This window comes from Chaetodon auriga, chromosome 15, assembly GCF_051107435.1.
Source record: "Chaetodon auriga isolate fChaAug3 chromosome 15, fChaAug3.hap1, whole genome shotgun sequence".
Taxonomy (NCBI): Eukaryota; Metazoa; Chordata; class Actinopteri; order Chaetodontiformes; family Chaetodontidae; genus Chaetodon; species Chaetodon auriga.
In genome coordinates this window covers 3,396,300-3,417,360 of record NC_135088.1, presented here as the reverse complement: position 1 = coordinate 3,417,360, position 21,061 = coordinate 3,396,300, and the positions used below count along the sequence as shown (strand labels likewise).

Genomic DNA, 21,061 nt, shown 5'->3' with positions numbered 1-21,061 from the left:
GCTTTTCCTTTTAGTTATTTTAATTATTTTGAATTGTTTTAATAACTTTTCATTTTGGATTAATGGTTGGGCAAACCGTCCATTTATCACTCTCTTCACAATTTTTACAAACCGAACAATAAATCAGTTAATGGAGGAAATAATCAGCACCTTAATGTATAATAAAGTTGTGGTCCTGTACAAAAGTGTTCAAAATGAGCTCCACCTCAAACAAATACAGCAGTAAAGCTACGGCTGTGTCTTCGTCATCAGTTATCAGACGGCAGAGACAATGGGTTGGACTGAGTGGAGATGAAGTACACGGGCTTACACATACACACACACGAAGACACATATAACACGCACACAACCTCCAACTCAACGCCTTCGTGGCTCCCACCCCCCCTCCCTCCCTTGTCGCAGTTGCGAGGCACTTAAATGTGGCTGCGTGCACGCGCCCCCAGTGTCTGTGCTGCGACACCTACCCTCCCCAACTCCCCCCACCCTTCCCACATGTGCAAGTCCTTGAGATTTTGTTGTAATGTCTTACTATGTTGCTTATGTGCCGAGGTGTTTTTTTTCCTAATCCCACACTGTGCCCCCCCCCCCCCCCCACAGGAGCTTAGTTTGGGAGTTGCTTTTTTTACCCTCTTCTTCCCTCTTGTTTTTCCTCTTTCACATCTAAGTAAACGGGGCGCTCTCCATGTGTGCGACCCACAGTTCTCCCACTCCTGTCCTCCCCTGTTATGTGTCACTGTCTTTTTTTGTGTTTCTTGGACGGGATGTAACTGAAATGGAATTTCTCCTTCGGGAGACTAATAAAGGCATCTGATTCTGATCTGATTCTGATTCTGAAAATCCTGCTTTTACATTAAAGCATGAGTAGTCAAAGTATTAGTAATAGCAGTCAAATGATATGATTGATTTTAATGTACTTAGGTAACTTTTTAAAGGAATAACTCCTCCACTACGATGCGAGTAGCTGCTGCAAGTCGTCAATGCACTTATTGACGTGTAGGGGGCAGCAGTCGCATTCAGAACTGTGGACCCGCCCCTGCAACTTTCCACGAAGAAGAAACGACTCGTACGATAGAGGGTGGAAAAAAAGCAGAGGGGCTACTCCTGTTTACAACAACATAATGGAGCCAAAATGGTCAACTACCTTCTGCAAGCGTGTTTTATTGACTGGATTTACGATATGCGTTGTATTAGGTGAGTGCTAAAGCCCAACCTGGCTTAAAATTCAATTTGGAAATGTTTAATTTTGAGCTCATTATTTGAGGTAGGATATCAGGTTAGCAAGCTAGCGATGTTATATCGCATCTCATGTACGGGAGACACCTAACCACACTCGTAACCTCTGTTCTCAATCTTGCTAATTAATGTAGCTACCTTTGTCCACCCCCATAGCTAGAGAAGGGGTGTAGCAGTACCGAAAACATTTTTCTTGGGATTGTTACCTAGACCCTCCTTGTTCCCACATCGACATAACGTTACAGATAATGTGTTAAGGAACAGTTAAATTAACCAAAATTTGAGTCAGAATTGGTACAGAGCGGTGGCTACCGCCCTTGCTAGTATCGTTGTGAGGAAGGTGACGGTGGCACTTACCGTGGAAGTAACGTTAACTAGAGAGGCCAACCAGCTGGTACACAGTAATATTTAGCTGAAAGAAGGGTTGCTGGGTGTGTTGAGTGTATGCCGATTTGAAGAGTGTCTTCCAAAAATATAAAAAAAATTTCAAACTGTGTCCTACCTTGCAGGCATTTAGGCGACAAACAAAGCCACATCAAAGTGGCAGATTTTCAGTAAAGGTGTCGTTTAATGTGAATCTCTACGTTAACTACGTGTCGCCCGGGGTAAAGTCATTTCGTAAGATAACAGCACACCGAGTGAACAAAATTTCCAGTAATTTACAGCGTAACACATCTTTATCACGAGCATTATAAAACAATTATTGTGTTTTATTGACATTCAGTAGCTAACAGTGCCAACGCATCGTTCTGCTTCGACTAGCTTAGCGTCCCAAAGCAAAGAGAGCGCCTCATTTTCTTAATGGCAAACCTCTTCGTGACCCAGATATCAGGATACACTTCATGAAGCAAGCAGAAACACAATGTTTATGCCTGTGATTCTGTTCAGAGTTTCACATATTTGCTTTAATATTGTGGCACATTAACTTCGTTGGTCTTTTTAACTACTGTTAGTGCTGCTAACTTTATTGCTAAAGGCTAGTTAGACAAACAGCACTCAAGTCTCATCTTAAACACTAACAAACCAGGTCTTTTGCACAATATAATAAGTTTTAGCTCTAAAAATCACTCAGACACTGTAGAATTAGCTCCAGACCGAGGATTTATCTGTGTAGAAAATGAGAAAAATGATGGAGCTGATGCAAAACTCCACCAGTTGATAATTAGCTGTTGAACACTGGACAGCTTTAAGTAAAATAAGTAGCAGCACACAGTTCATAAACACACTTTCCTGCACCAGAAATACCCCAAACTTCTGCTATTTGAAATATTGGAGAACAGCATCCTGTGCTTTGCAGAAGTGGACTTGCGGCTTTCTGCTTTGAATCTCAGACTAATAACATCTGACAGGAAGAAGGGGATGACAAACGCGTCCTTCCTTTTCATATTGTGAAATTATCTTCAGCTGATTACTGACTGGCTGCCGTCTGTTTACTTTGTTTTTAGTGCACTTTATTCCCTGGAGCCTGAATCTCAAACTGTCACAGTGCGTTAGACAGAATTTGGTCTAATTGCTGTGCAAAGTGCAGGAGACGGAGACGATCTAAGATCTGGTTGCATTTACATCAAGTCTAATAGATCCTCTTATTGTGGGAGTGGATGTGAACGTCATGTGATTGTTTGCCAAGTTTGTGACCTGGATTTTCATAGATGTTTACACTTGCACAGATCTGTGTTAGTTTGTGACATAAAGGTCAGTGTACAGTCACACATCTCCCATTCAGAGCTTCCTGTAGCGGTTATCAATCAGTGAACTGTGAAGTCGGTACTTCACACTGATGAACCTCCTTCTGTTTTCTGTCCTTTACACAATAACTGTTGTAGTCACTTATAACACACAGTAACATGAACACCTGGACAATATAATGCAGTCAAAAGTAATGATTCTCCAGCAAATGTGTTGAGAAATAATGTTAGTTTAGATTGTACAGGTGTCACTTTAGAGAATTTAGGTGCACAAGTTGAATATTTTCTATGTACAAATGAACAGAAACAGACCAGTCATCATATTAAAACTGTGTTTGTGGCATTAAAGATAACATTTTGTGGTGTTTACCATCAAAAAACCCCAAACGTATCCACATCTTTCAGTTTGAAATCAGTCTAAACTTCTATTAAGCTTTAGCAGCTCATTTTTTGTCCGTGATCTGACCTCCACTGTTTATTTTGCGCCGCGCGACACAATGGTGCATTTAGCCCCCAGCTGCCCGGCCAACAGCCAACAAGAAGCACTGAAACAACATTCAGAGCAGCAGCAGCACGAAGAAGTTCACAAGGCTGCAGGACAAATGGATGAAGGCACTAAATTAAACATATTAATTTGTCTGTGGTTTGTGGGAACGTCCAGCTGCTAAACGACAGCCTCTGACCTCGAATAACATAATGTCATCGATTTGAGCCAATTGATTAAGTCGTCTAAGGGCATCAAGAGCACGTTAGACATCTAAAGATATGAATTATTAACTGTTAATAAATCTTATGTGACCGCTTCTCCCTTCATATCTGCTACTGATTAATCTCTTTATCACCTATTCGATCAGTCACTCGACAGTTTTAAGCAAAAGATGCAAAAACTGCGAGTCTGAGCTTCCTGCTGCGTCCACATGTCAGAATCAGCTTGTTTGGCTTTATGTGAACACACACAATAAAGAATCTGACTCCGGTTTTAAGTCCAAGAACAATTTACAGGAAGCTGCGAACAAGGACAACGAAGCCGAACAAAGAGATGAAAATAAACAGAGTTATTATACATATAAACAACAACGACCAACAGCATACAGTCTGTAAATACACGTCAAGTGTTTCTGTAAACTGTACATAAATACTGATCGTCACAGATTACACAGAGGAAGTGGGTGCTCATGTGCAGTATTTGCATGTATGTATGTTTATGTTCAGTATAAACAGCGCGCGGGGTTCATGTCTGACAGTGACTACAGGTGTGTTAGAGGCCAGTGAAGAGAAGCCTTTAAACTCAACACCTGTTTCTCAAACTGGACTTTGTGGGTGGTTTTTGTGTCGTCACCACACACCATAATAACACCAGGAAACTTCTTTTCATCCCCTCATTCATTCACAGTGTCAAAACCTGCATCAGCCATCGACATACACGCCGACCCCGAGGTGATGATGCAGAACGGCACCACGGGAATCCTCCGATGCACCTTTAAGTCGAATCAAGTGGTCAGCAGCTCCACCTCGGTCACCTGGAGCTTCCAGTCGAGTCAGCCCGACAACCAGTTCTTCAGAGCTCCGTACGTGGTAAGTCCTCGCCGGCCGCTTCCGCTCCGGGAAGATTTCCCACAGCTCCAGGATGTTTTCCTGCGATTGTTTTATCTGCACGGACGCACAAAGAAAGGCCTCAGCGGGACGCTCATCGTGATGCGTTCAGTGCACACGAGTTCACAGTTTCATGTTCAGGCTCAGACGTTTATTTACATTCTGTTTGTTACACTTTCAAATAACGAACTTTGGTAGTTCGTGTTTTCATGCTCACTCCTGCTTCCACCTTGTGTCTTAACAGCTGTTTATTTCTATATTGTGATTTTTGGATTTCTCTCGTCTCCATCCTGCTCGAGCACCGTGGTGTATTTCCTCAGTGTTTCTGTTTATTTCTTGCTCTTGTGGCGCTCTGACGAAACGAGCGCTGGCCTCGTGTTTCGGTGGAGAGCTGCACTGTTTACACAGCAGTTAAACTGATTTGTTTCTGGCAAAATGATTCATGAACCACTTGATTACCGCAGACGTCATTTTCAAACAATCAAGATTAACTGTCAAGTGCTAAAACTGTCTCGGTCGGCCCCAGTGAACATAAATAACTGCACATATGATTGTGACTCTATTAGCGGGGACGGCTGCTCAGAAAGATTCATGTTTAACTGAGCTTTAAGTCCCATTTAAGACCTTTTCTGCGTGTTGTAGTGAATGCAGACGGTCCATCCTGGAGTGCAGAGCCTGCTGTGCGGCTCGCAGGCCGTCCACCGTCCCTTCCCCGTTCTGTTTACAGAGCGCCAGGCTGGACGGCGGCCTACCTGCCTGCTCTGATCTCCTGCAGACATAATGACGCAGCCGCAGGGTTTTAAATTGCAGAGCAGTCATGCCAGAAAAGATGCACGCAGCCAGCGTTTGAGTGTGTCGACACCGAGCCGGTTAATTTTCTAAACACATCTCTTTCTGTTTCTGCCCTCCGTCCACGCAAAACGCTCTCAGGGCGTATGACTCTCTAACCGCCAGCTTGGCGTTTCAGCGTGTGCAGATTTGTGATGGTTTTGTCAGACGATTATGAAATTATCTCATCATCACGGCGCAGCAGCTTCTGAGTGACTGCTGGTTAACAGGAAGTCTCCATGAGATCTAATCACGTCGTTATTCGTGCTCGTTCAGTTGTCTGACAGCAGGAGGACAAAAATATGTGACAGTCGACCGATGGTGGATTTTTAAAGGCCGATATAGGAATGATTGTTCGGAGCTCGTCTGCTCGTCGTAGAGGATCCTGATTTACTGCACAGCCATTGGCCGCCATCGGACCCAAGTTCCATCAATGCCGGTAGTTTGTGAAAGGTGATATCGGCCCCAGTTAACCGCTCAGCCTCTAAACTGTAGAGTGACTTTGGCAGCGTCAGTTCAGGTGTTACCGCCTGTGTTTTCACCTGCAGTTTGCATCCTTTGGATTTTAAGTCGTGGAGTATATTCATATATTTAAACTGAGGGCAGCTGAGCATCGCAGTGTGAGCTAACACACACACACACACACACACACACACACACACACACACTCTGTTAATAATACACGGCGTTCTTACAGACGTGTTTTCTGAAGTGGATCCACATTCTTCATACGTGTTCAGTCTGTCATTTTGTCGTCCTGACTGTCCGCACTGTGTTTTTCCTGCATGCTCGTCTGTATGAGACGAATCCGTCCTCTGCTGATCTTCTCGAGGTTTCTTTCATATTTTCCTGTTAAATCGGCTTTTGGGGAGTTTTTCCTGATCCCAGTCGAGTCTCTGAGGACAGAGGGTGTCTTATCCTGGACAGATTATAAAACCCCTTGAAGCAAACTTGTGATACTGGGCTGTATAAATAAAACTGGTTTGACTTTTCCTGTGCACCTTGTCAAGCCGCTTGTTGGGCGATAAAGTTTTTCCTAACTGGAATATTTGTGATCTGGCCGGTCGCTGCCATCAGCCTCAGCTCAGCAGGAGGAAACTGAGTCTGTCTCAGTCCTCAACAGAACAGAAACCACAGAAGAGGTTCATCAGTTTTTTATCGTTCAGGTGTTTGTCTGTGGACACTGGAGGTCTCTACCAGTGGTTTGGTTTCACCATTAATGGTGTTTCAGACTTGACATGGTGTGACGTCCATGCAGTCCAGCTAAACAAACGCTGACAGGAAGTGAAAATATGGATGTTTGACAGTTCTGCGGGACATCAGGACGTAGTATTAGTATTCTTCCTTTTACTCTAACATGAAAGCGGTGTCAAACCGGACTGAGTAAAGTTACCCTCAGACTCCAGGAGACGATGAATAACAGTAGAAACGGTTCTTTCTCTCGAGCTGCTAACAACAACGAGGCCACGGTGTCTTTCTTCACGTGACCCAGAGGCAGATCAGTGCTGTGGACACGTCGGTGTCTTTGAGGGTGAAGGACATTTCTTTTATGGCCTCGCTGAATCTCCTCGCTCTTTGTTGTCTTATAGTTAACATGTTTTGAGTTTTAGGATCGAGGGAGCAGCTCTAAACCTGTTCAGAGGGAAAAGTTGTCAGACGTCACGATGGCGGACGGCCGGCTCTGACACGAACAGCTGTTTGCTGTCCTGACATGTCACAGCAGGAAACACACACAGGTGGAAATAATAGAAAGAAGGAGGCTGAGTTTGTCGTAGCTGCTTCGGTTTCAGCGTCCTGGTGTTGCGTATGTTGAGTCACTGTCATGATTTACTGGAAGGCTTGAATATAACGGAGCCTTTGTTAATGTGATCAGTAACACCTGTTTTCTGCTGTGACGAGTCCAAACGTCTGCTGTGAGAAAGGACTTTCTCCTCTTCCTGCCTCTCGACGGTTAGAGGGACAAACGCTGCCGGCGGCAGAACTCATCAGCTCTGGCTCGTTCATGTTAATGCAGAGAGTGAATGTGGCTGTGGAGGCTTTGTGTGTGTGTGTTGCTGTGGATGTGTGTTGATGTTTTGCATTTCCATCCAGTTAAACGTTCGTTCACATCATGTTAATAATTTAGAATGAGACAGAACAGAGAACAACTGGAACCAGGAAGAGTTTTTCAATCAGATCGTAGGAAATAAGGTTTACAGATGTTCACTGTGTCCAGATACATACTGAAGTAAATAAAAGCCTCTGATTGGTCCCTGATAAGAACATCTGTTTGCTGTCATGTATGACCTCACAGCTGAGAAGCTGGAAACAGAAAACTGGTTTGATGTTTTTGTTTGAAACATGATGAAAACCAGTCAGTCACAATAATTCTCTCTTAATTTTCTGTCAGTCCACTAAACTGATAATCTAACTAGTTCTAATAATAGATGATGATAAAATCCAAAAATCCATTCACACATGAAGCTTTTTAGTTCCCTATAGCTCTACCATTTTGCTGTGTTGAGCTCAAGTGGACACACACACACACAGTGACGATGCAGTGCAGACAGTTGAACCTGTTTTTCCTTCCCACTGCAGATTTTCTACTTTTCCAACGGGAAAGGATTCCCGGGACAAGACGAGTTCAAGGACAGGGTGCAGTTCATCGGAGATATAAACAAACGGGACGTCTCCATACAGCTGAGTCCGGCTCAGTTCAGCGACAACGGTACCTTCTTCTGCGACGTGAAGAACCCGCCGGACGTGACGGGAACGCCGGCTCGAACCGAGCTCAGGGTCGTTCTGAAAGGTGAGCTCTGAAATCAGATGAAGAAAACGTGTTTTTCTGGCGGACTTCTGATGAAAAGCTGGAGGCGGGATGCTTAAAGATTGTGATTACACAAGATGCTTTTTAAATGCACCTGCGGCCTTGGACAGACACTTCACCCACTCAGCGAGTCTCTGCACACTCCACACACACATGCTGATTGGCCGCTGCATGCGGAGCCGTCTGCCGTGTTTCCAGGCAAAGAGTCGACGTTTCTGCCCGTTTATAATCTGGTTGACTGTCAGATGCAGTCGACTGAACGGCTGCTTTGTTTGGATGCAGCGGGCGAGATGCACCACCTAGAATTAGTGAAAACCCGGATTAAATCCAGGTTTATCTAAAACTGCTGCTGGATCTAGTTTAAACCAAACAGGATTACCTTTAAACCGTCTTTAAATCTCACTTTAGTCGCCTCTGAGCCCAGATATAAAGCTGCAGTATGGATCTCATCTCAGACAACAGGTCGATTATAGTTTTTATTCTGGGCTGGGACACGTCGCCACGTGAGTGACTCTCCGTCCAATAGCAGGGCAGCGGGAGTTGTTTAACTTGGTTGCCGTGGCGTTGGATGTGCGCTCGTTCTCAGTCGGCAGCAGAACCGGCTTCTTGTGTGCGACTTGTCGTCTAATCAGCGCTTCGTGGATTTTTCCTCTCGTCGTTCTGCCTGAAATATTTAGCTACAGTAGCATAGCTGCACTAGCTTAGTTGACAAATGCATTTCCTGTGGCTGCTCCACAATAAAAGTACCTGTGCGATTCACCTGTCGAATGTTTTTTTAATCGCGGCTCTGTGAGATCGTTCTGTTGGTGAGAACTGAATGTTCTGTGATTGACGGGCTGACGTGGGTTAAATTTAAACTGACTTAAATGTCAAACGTATTTTAAATTAAATGTGCACGGTTTAATTTGGATAACACTCCGTCGGTGAGCCAGGCCTAAACGTAGCTCGTACCTTCCAGCCAATCAGAAGTGAGTATCCAGTGGTCTTGATATAATCAGGATTGGGCTGAATGAGCTGAACCGCTCTCCCTGAAGGTGTAAACATGTCGGCTCCTCTCGGGCCAGCGCTCTGTTGGCACTGTGGGATCTGGTGAACAAAGCCGCTCCAGCAGGTGCGTTCTTGTTGGTTGTTTTTCAGGTACATGAAACCCACACGAGCATGTGACAGCTTGTTGTCTTGTAGCCCAGCGGTGGCTGCCCCACCCTCCAGGTGGGAGCTCGCTCTACATCTGGCATTTCGATCTCTGCGGCACCGCGGTGTGTTCGCTGTGTTTCCTGCACACACACACACACACACACACACACACACACACGCACACACCTCGTGCTGCTGCAGATGTCAACAACACCCGCAGCTTTGCCTCCAATCTGACCTTAAAGTTTAGCTCAAACTTGAAGGCTGCGTTTTATTTATAGTAATAACTTTGTGTACACATCCTGTTGAGACTGAAAGAGCTGATACGAGGCCGTCGTGCATGAAAATGTGTTTGTGAAAATGTTTTCAGTAATCTACAAACACCTTGAATGAAAAGGTCACAGAGTGAGTTGCTATAAAATCACTTCACATGTGCAAAGGAAGTTTTCTTCGTGTAACTTTATTTTGTATAATCGTGAATTTCCTGTTGTGATTGTTGCTCGATATTTGTACATATTTGTATCTTCCTGTGTCATTCGTCTTGCATTTGGGGTTTCTGGAAGCTTTGTACCACTTAAATTGACAAAATTATGAGGCAAAATTCAAGCTGAGTTTGTGCTTTAATAAAAAAAAAAACACGTATGGAAACCAAAGAGAACAGACTGTAGACGCTTTTAATGCATTTGGAAATGTTGACTTTATATTGTAAAACCAACTCTGTGTGTGTGTGTGTGTGTGTGTGTGTGTGTGTGTGTGTGTGTGTGTGTGTGTACGCGCTTGTGTCCAGAATCTCTTCCTCAGAGCAACACGGCCGTCATCGTCGGAGCAGTGTGCGGTGCTTTACTCCTCCTCATCCTCATCGCTGTAGTTGCCTGCGTTATCATGAGGGTGCTTTACAACCGCCATGATTATGAAGGGTGAGTTTTTACACGCTGCAGCTCACTGACCGCCGAGGTTAACGCCGCCACAGTCAAATGACACAAGACCCAGTTTCCAAAGGACACAAATGGGATTCAGAAAGTGAACAATGGCTTTAAAAATGGATGTAAACATTCGGGGGACACTTTAATAAACGTTTAATAAATGGTGTGAATGGTGTGGAACGCAGTGCAGCTGTAATGCTGTAACTCCTCCTGTAGACAGCGGTGTATGAACAGGAAACGAACGACAGTAAAACAGTATTAGTATTAAATATGTTCATATAAAGCTTTTAATTGTGCACTGATAAACAGTGAAAACGTTTCACTTCTGCATAATTTAGTGGTATAAAGAACGCTGATCAGAGCCGGCGTTTGTTGGAACGTACGGTCGGTTTCTCGGGTGGATTTCACGGCTCGTGTGACAGAGCTGCTTTCTGGTTTCCTGAATCTTTGGTTTTTAGTCGTATTTGACAGGTTCGATCTTCAGACTGTAACATCTGGCTAACTCTTTGTGCATGAGAGCAGCTTCGCTCTGCCTCCACCTGCGGAGAACGAGCTCTTTGTTTGATGTGATGTTACTAATTCTTAATGTTTGTTGAAGGTCAAAAACTACACGTAGTTTCCTTTGTGTGTGTTTGAGGTAGTTTGAACACGTCTCCCTTGCATGCTCCAGCTGTTGTCTCCTCATGTCAGTGATTTAACCATGAATCAACCTTAAATCAGAGGTGTGAAGTCAGCGTAAAGCCTGATTGGTGGTGGTTTGAGGTCCAGTCTTTGGGGTTGCTGTTTGCACTGGTGCCAGTCACTTTCCTCCATCACTAACACATCAACACTTCCTCCTGACTCCATTGATTAGCTCGATGTCAGTGTGTTGTCTCGTCATCGTTTGTCATCTTTTGCCACTAACACTCAAAACTAACCGCTGTCTTCCTCATCTTCATCACCAGCTTTTCTTTAATGAAACGTCTGTCGACGACGCTGCAAACATTCACCCTGAAATGTTGAATTATTTTGCCTCTCTGTCGGTTACACAGTGTTTTTACCAGAGGTGCACTGATGGCCGGCAGCTGACGATTATCATCACCGTCCATTCATCTGCAGATTGTTTTCTGATAATCGATTGGCTGTTCGGTCTATGAAATAGTGGAAAACATTGATCAAGCTCAGGACGATGTCCTCAAGTGTCCCATTTTCCCCACAGCCCACATACATTAGTTTTCTGTCACAAAGGAGTGGAGAACCAGAAATATCCACATTTAACAGGCAGGAATCAGAAGTTTGACTCTTTTTCTTAAAACATGGCTCAAACTGATTAATTGATTATCAAATTAGTTGCTGATTGATGGCTGATAGCTGATGGATTAATTGTTACAGCTGTAATTAAAGGAAGTACTGCAGCTGTTTCCATTCGTGGTGATCGATCAGCAGATTGTTTTATGCTTTAATAGATTCTTGATTCTTTCATTTCTGTAAAAACACAGAAGGATTCAGATCAAAGCTTTTTTTTTTAGTTGACTTTATTTACATAAATGTCAATTAAACATGAATCTGACACACTGAAGTAATTTCACATGAATTCACGAGTCGTGCGTCGTACCTGGAAGCTGCAGCAGCCTCGCTCTGATCTCCTCGGTGCTCCTCAGGCCTCCTCCCAGCGTCCGTCGCTGCTTTCAGGATCTCTGCACAGCACTTTGTTTGCATCCAGTGTTTCATGCTCATCTCTCACTTCTTTATTTTTGTCTTGTGCCTCATTATTTGTCGTCTGTCTCCATCTGACTGTGCACCAATGGTTGCTCCACACCGTGGCAAACGGTAACCCTAAAATAGATGTACGTCCTTGGAAAGCGTGAGCTCTCAGGCTCCGAAGCCACGAAAGAAGGTGGAGTCCAGCCTGGAGGGCTCCAGGTCTACCAGTCCCTCGGGTCCACTACAGGTAGGAGCTGGGGGACGGTGTCAAAAAATCAAGCTGCCAAACAAACATGATGCAGTGGAACTTTAGATCATGTGACAAGAACATTAAAGCATCAGGAAAAAAAAGAATAAAATGAAAAACACAAATCAAACTAAATCAAAGTAGACTTAGAGTAAAAGTAAAAGAAAAGCTCAACAGTTTTCTTTGTTTCTGCTGTTCAGTAGAAGAATGGTGCCGCTCTCACGTCTGTATGCTAATGGTGAAGTTGCAGCCAGCAGCCAGCTAGCTTAGCTTAGCACAAAGACTGTAAATGGAGGGAAACAGCTAGCCTGTTTCTGTCAAACGGCAACAACATCCAAAGGGCAGAAATGAAATGAACCCCACAGCAGCTTTCTCCACATTTGCCCTGGAAAAAGAAATTTCTCCTCAATCTAGAACCCAAAAAAAAACAAAAAGTAAAAGCAAAAAGTTTTCGCTCAGGGAGAATTAAAGAGTTATTTTCTACTATTGCTGTTTATTTTCGGTAAAAGTTGCTCAAAGTGTTTTTCATGTTGAGCTCTGTCTCAGATGTATGTAGGGAGAGCATCAGGTGAGTGCTTCCAGTTCTTGTTGGTGCATTTTTAGACAAACTAAAAACAGCCCCATCGATGGTGAATGTTATAATTTAAAGTATTTTAAATATGCAAATATTTCATACGACACTGATGAAACAATGAAACTTGAGCTGTATGAAGTTCCAAAGTTAAGTTTGCTTAAAATAGTTATGAAAATAGTAATTTTCTGCAGCTCGACTAATCGATTAATGGACTAATTGTTTCAGCTCTTCTTTTTACGTTATCACCTGTCTGCATGGTTTTGCTTTTCCAACTAATTAAGTCAGTCAGAGGTAAACTCAACATAAAAAAAATAGAACAAATCTGCCATTCAGAAGAAAAAATGACCAAAAACTACAGATGGACAGTTTAAAAAACGTTATTCATTCAGCTTGTTCTGGAGCGATGGGAGTGTATTTGTGTCTTCACCTGACGGCTCTTCGTCCTCCTCTTACGTTGCAGGGCCCGGTGATATACGCCCAGTTGGATCACTCAGGCAGCAAAAACTCGTTCCATAAGATGGAGCCGGTGGTCTACGCTGACATCCGTAAAAACTGAAGAGGAGCTGGGGACCAAAAGAAATAAATATAACACAGTAAAGTATCAGACCTCTCTATCAGCTGCTCGTGGGAAGGGTGGGAATATTTCAACAGGGACAGAAATTGGTGCGTTTCTCCTTTTTTTTTTTTTCATCTCTTGTCCTCTGAAAGCATGATGCTGTTATATGATAAAGTGATGTCTCCATGTGCTTAACTGTAAAGACAAAAAAAGCAAAGAAAAAGACTCCAGTGGACACTACATTACTCCATCAAGTCGGCCTTGACGTTGTTCTCCAGCACAGGGATCAGAGTACAGATCAGAGAGCCCTCACAGAAATCATTCCACATGGAAGAAACGTTTATTTGTGTCTTCAGAAGGTTCTGCAGGCTGTTGCACCAGCTGATCAGCACTAACGTTTTAACCGCTGTTCGTTTCTACGCTAACATCTTAAAGAAGACGACGCTAATCAAAACGAACCAGCGACCAAAACAAAAACATTCCTCCTGTCAGGTGATCCGCTCATACATGACTCAACTCGTTTGTCCGTCACGTCTGTGGCAGTCTTGGTACAAACAAACCGTAACCGTAAACCGTAAACCGTAAACCGTAACCGTAAACCGTAATTCCCATCGCCTGTGAATGCAGCGGGAAATATCATTAATCGTCTATTCCAAGTAATGTTCACTGTCCTGCACAAGACAGTGTTTCACTCCGCAGTGTCAGCATTTACGTTAAGGGACGTATTCTGTCGCTGATGACTTAAATATCAAAGACAAGTTGACACTAAACTCTACAAACAGATTCTGAGAGCAGAATCTGAAGCCGACGAACCAGATTTTGGCATTGGAAGCGTTCTGGTTTCCATTTATAGTTCGACTGTAGTTCGAGTACTATTGACCAATCACGTCTGAGCAGGCAAAAGAGGCTGAACGCATTGGCTGAAAAGTGATCGCAGAGTCCATCAGATAACGTGTGATTCAGCTTTTTAATTAGAGACAGAAAACTAAAGATCGGCCAAAATGCCGAGCTTCAGTGTCCGATTCATTTCTGTCACAGTTCAGTTTAGACTGCGGTCGACGTGTGAGAGACGACACTAATATTTAAACCAGCCTCGTGATGATGGACCTGAGCTGCTCAAGCCCAACCCATCGTCCCACAGGCAGATTAAGCAGTTAATCAGATTTTAAAATGAGTCAGGAGGCGGCGGCGGGGTTGAAGGGGAACCCCGAGTACGACTGCAAACGTGAGAAAAGACGTCAAAAGCCTGAAACTGATCTGCAGCTGAACTGAACTCTGCAGCTGCTGCTCGTCTCTGCTCGAGGCTACATTAGCCGCCATGAGCGTACCGCGCCTGAATCCCACACAGTGCAGTGCTCCAGCTGCATTGTGGGTAATGTAGGAATACGAAATGACCCCTTTGGTGCTGAATCAGTTCTGATCCTTCTTTCAAACGGCTCATTGTGAGTCTGCTCATGTTACACTACGTTACGCATCAACACTTAAGTTACATTTTTCCTCTTAAAACTACGTTGAAACCTTGGTTTCTAAAAACGGACGGCGTTCACAGCCAGCTGGTGCAGCAGGCGGCGAGGCCTCGGCTCGTCTCCCTCGTTGGGCAGTTCCATAGTGATCTTGTTTTGTAGGGGCGTTTAATGTAGAGTTAGATTTTACATTGCCTTCAGTAACTTTGCATGCAGCTCTAACGACATCTACGAAGTAAAGCTGGTACTCCTCAGATGACACAGAAGAAGCCGTCTGACGTCGTTTTACTGTGAATGCTTCAGTTTTCTGTGGACTTCTGGCATGTTGTTGTGGTACCTTTGATGAAACTGCCTCCCGTTGGATTTTCACCTCAGTGGAACGTCTCCGACAGTTCCCGTTTCCTGCATAGCGTCTTCACTTTTTCACTAAATTTGGTTGCTCTGTGTTCGTTTTAATTTTTAAAAAAGTGCATAGAAACACAGACGACGCGACCTTCGTCACACTTTGAAGACGTTTGTATGTTTGACTGGAAAGGATAGAAAAGCTTGCTGCTCGTGGTTTTCACCTGCGCAGTGTTTAGTTGAAATTTGCGTTTCTAACAAATTGTTCAGCTGAGGTGAAATATCTCATTTTCTACAAACCGGGAGCTCTCAATGCTAAATACACTGTTTGCATGCAATTTACTAACATAACAATTATTATTATGAAAGTATCCATCCTTTTTCATATGTATTGTATAAAGCTTCTTCTTCTTTTTTTTTTTTTAAACTAATGGGCCAAATATATTAGGTTAAGTTCTTTTAAGCTTTAAAATGCATTCCAAATTTGTATGACACCTGTTTTTTCTTGAAGCATTTAAAAGCCAAATTTCTGTTCGGATTTCGTCTTAACGGTTCGGTGACCTATGAGAATGATGTTTGTGTTGCAGTCAGTCTACATGCCTTCAGCTTCAGCTTGTGACTCCGAATGCAGTAAATTCATGTTGACCAGTATTTGTAAATATCTCCTGCTCCTGTAAGATATAGTGCTGTTTACTGTAAGTCATTCCAGAGTGTTGTGGCTGCGGGTGTCTTTCCAGAGAAGGGCAGCAGTTTGCTGTAGAGGTCCAGAACGTTGGTGGCATGTTTTCTCTTTCAGTCTTAATCATTTGTCACCGTCCACTCTAACGTACACAGTGCCTGCAGGAAGTGTTGAGCCTGTCAGCTCAGAAAGGGCTGGAATTCAACTTTCTTTGGCCTGAAATCTGCACAATAAACAGAATTAATGTGACATTTCTTCAGCTTTAAGGGGGCGTTTGTTTCAGTGCCACATTCACATTAAATCCAAGAGATCCATCACTCAAACGAGATAACGACAGTACTGTTTAACCTGCAATAACAGATTTTTTGACCACATCCAGCAGTCTCAAAGCAACCATATCATTCAGGTCGTGTACAGAAGCTTTCAGCGACTAAAGCTGTGGGTCGGACAGAAAAACAATGAGTTGAAACTCACTAGAAAGCTCCGTAATGCAGAGGAAGTGACCATCTGATGTCGTATTGTCATTTTCTAAAAATCTGGATTCTAGCCGCATAAAAAACATCCAAGATGTTAGTAAGCAGGGTTGATTATGTCATCGTGAATGAAACAGATAATGTAGGCTTGTTTTCCTTTCGTCTGCCGGTTTCACTGCGGTGCTCACAGTTTGTTCCTTACAACACTTGAAGTCTGTGGACGTAACGGCTCAACGCTCATTACGCACCTGAAAACACAACCAGAGGGTGGAACGGAAACAAAGAATGCTAGAAACTCTAGCAGCTAGCATGCTACGTTAGCAATAATCTTCAAATACAGCCGAGGCCGGCGGAAATGCAGCAGCGAGTCATCACATCAGGATTCATCCTCTCATCTTTGTTCATCCACAGTGTGAGAATCTTTTCAGTTGAATCTAAATAACTGACATGAATTCACAACTGTGGCCACGTTAAGTTTGACCGCTCCAGACCAAACGTTAAACGACTGCTTGACTTATTTCACTGGTTTGAGTTTTGCTTTAACTTGTACGTCCTGTCGTAACGACGGTCGGACTGAAGAAATGTGAACTCAGCCCATGGTGACTGGACTGCAGGCACTGTAGTCTTCCAGATTTCTCCCTCGTGTTCGAGTCTTTTCTGTTGGTTTGTTCTTTTCCTAGCTAGCATGTATTTCAACGTATTCGTCAAATGAAAAGAAAACATCCTGTATGATGCCGACAAACCTTTACTGCTGGTCGCTTCGCTCCTAATCGTGACTTGTCGCAGTGCTTAGTGCTGTTGTAGAAATTGTGATGTAAACTTTAAATTATGAAAGATTTCCAGTTTGACCAAGCTGACGTGCAGCGTTCGGTGTGTTGGTGTCTGAATGCAGGAGGCGACGTTCGCTCCGCTCCTGACGAGTCTTAAAGTGCGCGCTTAGTGTTTTTCGATGGTAAATAGTTGTGTGTTATTTGAGATTTGTTTGGTATGTTATGTTGTAAAATCTGCACTATGTCTTGCATATCAAAGACAACAAATTCCCTGTGATTTTTGTTTTATTTTGGTTCATCTCGGAATGACCTTGGCCTCTGTTTAACGTCTTTAAAACTGGAATGTTGTACATTTAGTGCCTTTTACATTTCATCAGCTAACTTGAACATCTGCTCCAAATAGAAAAGATAAGATTCATTTATTTTCCTTTTATTGTATGTATTTTTTTATACACATAATATCGCCTCTGTATCCACTGTTCAAATTTTATATAAAACCTATTCCTGGCCAATTAAACGTGTGTTTGTTCTGATTATTCTCTTCGAGTCCTCTGAATAAGAAGACACAAATATCAAGCTGATAAATCATAACTGACGGAGAAAAGAAGATACTAACGATACCTTTACGCTAATATTTGTAGTCAAAGGAGGATTTTTCTTGCCATTTTCTCTTCTCAAACACAACATCAACATCAGAAAGCCTTCAACCGCAGAAATAAATTGAGGAGCAGAAGAAACACAACGACGAGAGTCTGCTGCTGGTAGAGCAAGTCAGAGAAAAAATAGCGTAGCTCAGTGTCAGCAGTTTTTTAGGGTAACTGTCATTTATCCATATATCGAGTGGGAAATGATGTACTACTGTTCAATATATTGATACCATCCCCCAATGAGGAATCAAGCTGGAGTCACACCGGCGACGTTCTTACATTAAACACAACCTGCAGACCATGAAAACTCTTCGCATTTTATGGAACTTTATGCTCCACTTACCAGCTTTTACTGGAGCTTTCAACCACACAACCTTCATCAGCAGAGGAAGCCCATCTTCATCATCTGTTTCTGTAAAGAAACGAGTCATTAAAATCAGCTCCACCTCGAACAAACACACCAATAACAATAATAATATGCAAAACTCACAGGAGACGATTCTCTGCATAACGAGTACTTTTACTTTTGATACTTTATGTTGATTTTGTTGAGAATACTCTTGTTTGGAGGACATTAGATCACTAACACTCATCCTAAAGCCACCCAGTTTTCATCTTATAGCACAGAGGTGTGAGTGTGAGGAGCTGTGCTCAGCAAACTGTCACTTCCTGTGCTGTCTTTCATGTTTTACAGCAGTGCTTCCCAGTGTTTTACGGGTCCTTCATTCAAAACTTTCAGCATCAAAATATAACTGAAGAACAAAAAGTAACAGGAAGATTTTCAGACATAATGTGTGTGTCACAGGATTATAATCACTGATGCATTAATGTGTTCATCTTTAATATTGCAGCTGGTGGAGGTGGAGCTGTTTCAGCTCCTTTATAAACTGTCAGGAGGTTTCATACAGAGTCATGCATCATAATTCATTAGTCGACTTTGTATTAATAATCTGAGTCTGCAGAGTAACTTGTAACTAAAGCTGTCAGACAAACGTAGTGGACAAACAAGTGCCTCTAAATTTTACTTAAGTGCAGTATTTAAAGTAAATGTACTTAGTTACTTTCCTCCACTGCCATAAACACAGCAGGTATTGAGTCAGATTCCTGGAGCAACCTGCAGTGTGTGAGTGTGAGCAGCAGGAGGCAGCGTTGGTCTAACAGATTTAACAGGGTAAAAAAAAAAAACTCGCCTCTGTCGCCTCGTCACTGATTAATTTGTTTGAACAGTGTCCAAGCTGATGTCACCATTTCCCTCCAGGAAACAAATATCTGGAAAACAAAGCGAGGCCTCACACGCCCAGCGGCGGCGGCGATGGCGATGCTGAGCCGAGGAAAGAAAACAAAAAGTCTGGGAATCCCGGTGAATAAAAGGGGGCAATCCCCCGGGCAAGGTGTGCACCATGTGGTGTGCTTTATTTGTAATATGAAGCTGTGAAGTGGTGTGTGTGTGTGTGTGTGTGTGTGTGTGTGTGTGTGTGTGTGTACACATGACACCACGGATAAAACATAATGAAGATGAGAGGATGAATGTGAAACCAGACCTGCAAAGGTACGAGGCACCGCAGAGCAGAGCAGGTAAGACTTCTTCTCTTACTTCTACCATCATTTTGATTCTACACAGATTTTTAGATGCACATCAGCAGTGACGCTGGAGTTTGAGGTACTTTTACTCCCTCTACCTCATTTCAGACGGGGATATTGTTTTTTTTTGTTGTTTTTTTTTTCATTATCTGACAGCTTCAGTCACTCGATCATCCTTTTATCACTGTATTTTTTACGACTTCTCGCCGTCTTACATCACAGTTCAGTTCAGACACGGGATATAAAAATAAGTCAAAGTCCACTTACCAGCTTTTACTGGAGCTCTCAACCATATCGCACAGCCTTCATCAGCAGAGGAAGACCATCATCATCTTCTTCTTGGGATTGTTTCTGTAAAGAATGTAAAGTTATTAAAATCAGCTCCACCTTGACCAAATACATCAACAACAATGATAATCTCTAACACTCAATTCTCTGTTTAACGAGTTCTCTGATTACTTAATGAAAAGATCTAAAACACGTTTGAAGATCTGAATACTCTGTCCAGCGCTGGACTTCAGTAATGAAATGTGTACATTATCTTCAGTGTATCAGGTAACAAAACAGCAGTTTCACATCGAGCAGCAGTACAAATGAAATTACAGTAATTTAACCAAACAATCCCAAAACTCTGTTACAGTTTTCATCAATATATATAAAAAGGCTAAAATTGGATCTGCCTCAAAAGCTGCGAGCGGCCATGCTTACAATTATTTTTTAATGCCATTCTCGAGATCACAATTTAATTATTTTGTTACCCCGAGAAAATGAAACATTTCACCTGTTAACTGGAGATAAAACAGCTGAGCACTGCACTGATGCACTCATCAATGTTTTTACATCATCAATGGCTCAAATGAATACTGGACGCAGAGTTAGAAACATTTAGCAGCTGAAGCTGCAGACGTTTCCCTCAGGAGACCAAAACAGAGCTAAAAGAGGGTGAATACTGGCCAAACGTTCATCATATCAGCCTTACAAAGTGATATTATGTCAGGGATGTGATCACTGGGACTTTTATTTGTAATGGAGTATTTTTACACCATGGTATTATTACTTTTACTGAAGTAGAAGTGAACACTTCTTCCACCACTGCATGTCAGCTGCCAGCACGTTTATATATTAACAGCAGCCCACCAGCAGTGGAAATATTAGATACCTGCTGTCTAAACCTGTGAAAACCACAAAACAAGCAGATGTTTTGGATTTCACAGCTGAACGACGGACTGAAATCAGCAGTTAGGAGACAAAAAATCAGTGTGAATTGATGTAGAGTATAAACAAGGTTTCTGATTCCTTATTAAAAAATATTCTACTTTGTTCGGTAGAATCTTTAAAACAAGTCAGTTCATCATAATATGGTAAAATTAGTCAAGCTTCAACCAGTCAAACACTGAAACATTCACTGTCTGCCTGTCAAAAGTGGACTTAGTCACTAGAGTTACAGCGTTGTTTGTTTACAGCACGGCGACCCAGAGAAAAGCCACATGACAAATCAGACTCACTCCCACAGTCCTGAAAAGGATGTGTGACTTTTCAACACACCCACACTCATCCGACGGGCGGACAAATTCTTATAAATCCATCAATAACTGCTGCTGACATTCTGCTCTCTCTGGGTGGAGACACGGAGCGTCAACGCGTTCTCCTTTTATCCATAAAAGGTTGTTTTAAAAAATAATAATCACATGAAAGACTAAGTACTCTGAACTTTTAGCTTTGTGGTCAAACATCCTAAAATGCCTCAAATTCCAAATGGAGTTTGGTGTGTGAGAAGATCCAAACTATTTCTAAAGAAACAGTCCAAGTTTAGGATTAAAAGAGGGTATTTTTCCTCCTCTTCA

At 42.8% G+C, this 21,061-nt stretch overlaps 1 protein-coding gene across 1 annotated transcript; it reads left to right on the top strand.

Annotated features, from left to right (window-relative positions):
- Positions 1–1,056: 1,056 nt before the first annotated feature.
- On the top strand, positions 1,057–17,506 carry mpzl1l (myelin protein zero-like 1 like). Its single transcript, XM_076750347.1, has 6 exons — positions 1,057–1,191; positions 4,312–4,493; positions 7,917–8,127; positions 10,067–10,196; positions 12,027–12,132; positions 13,167–17,506. The coding sequence occupies exons 1-6, from the start codon at positions 1,119–1,121 to the stop codon at positions 13,260–13,262; spliced, it is 798 nt and encodes a 265-aa protein (XP_076606462.1). The 5' UTR covers positions 1,057–1,118; the 3' UTR covers positions 13,263–17,506.
- Positions 17,507–21,061: the final 3,555 nt, after the last annotated feature.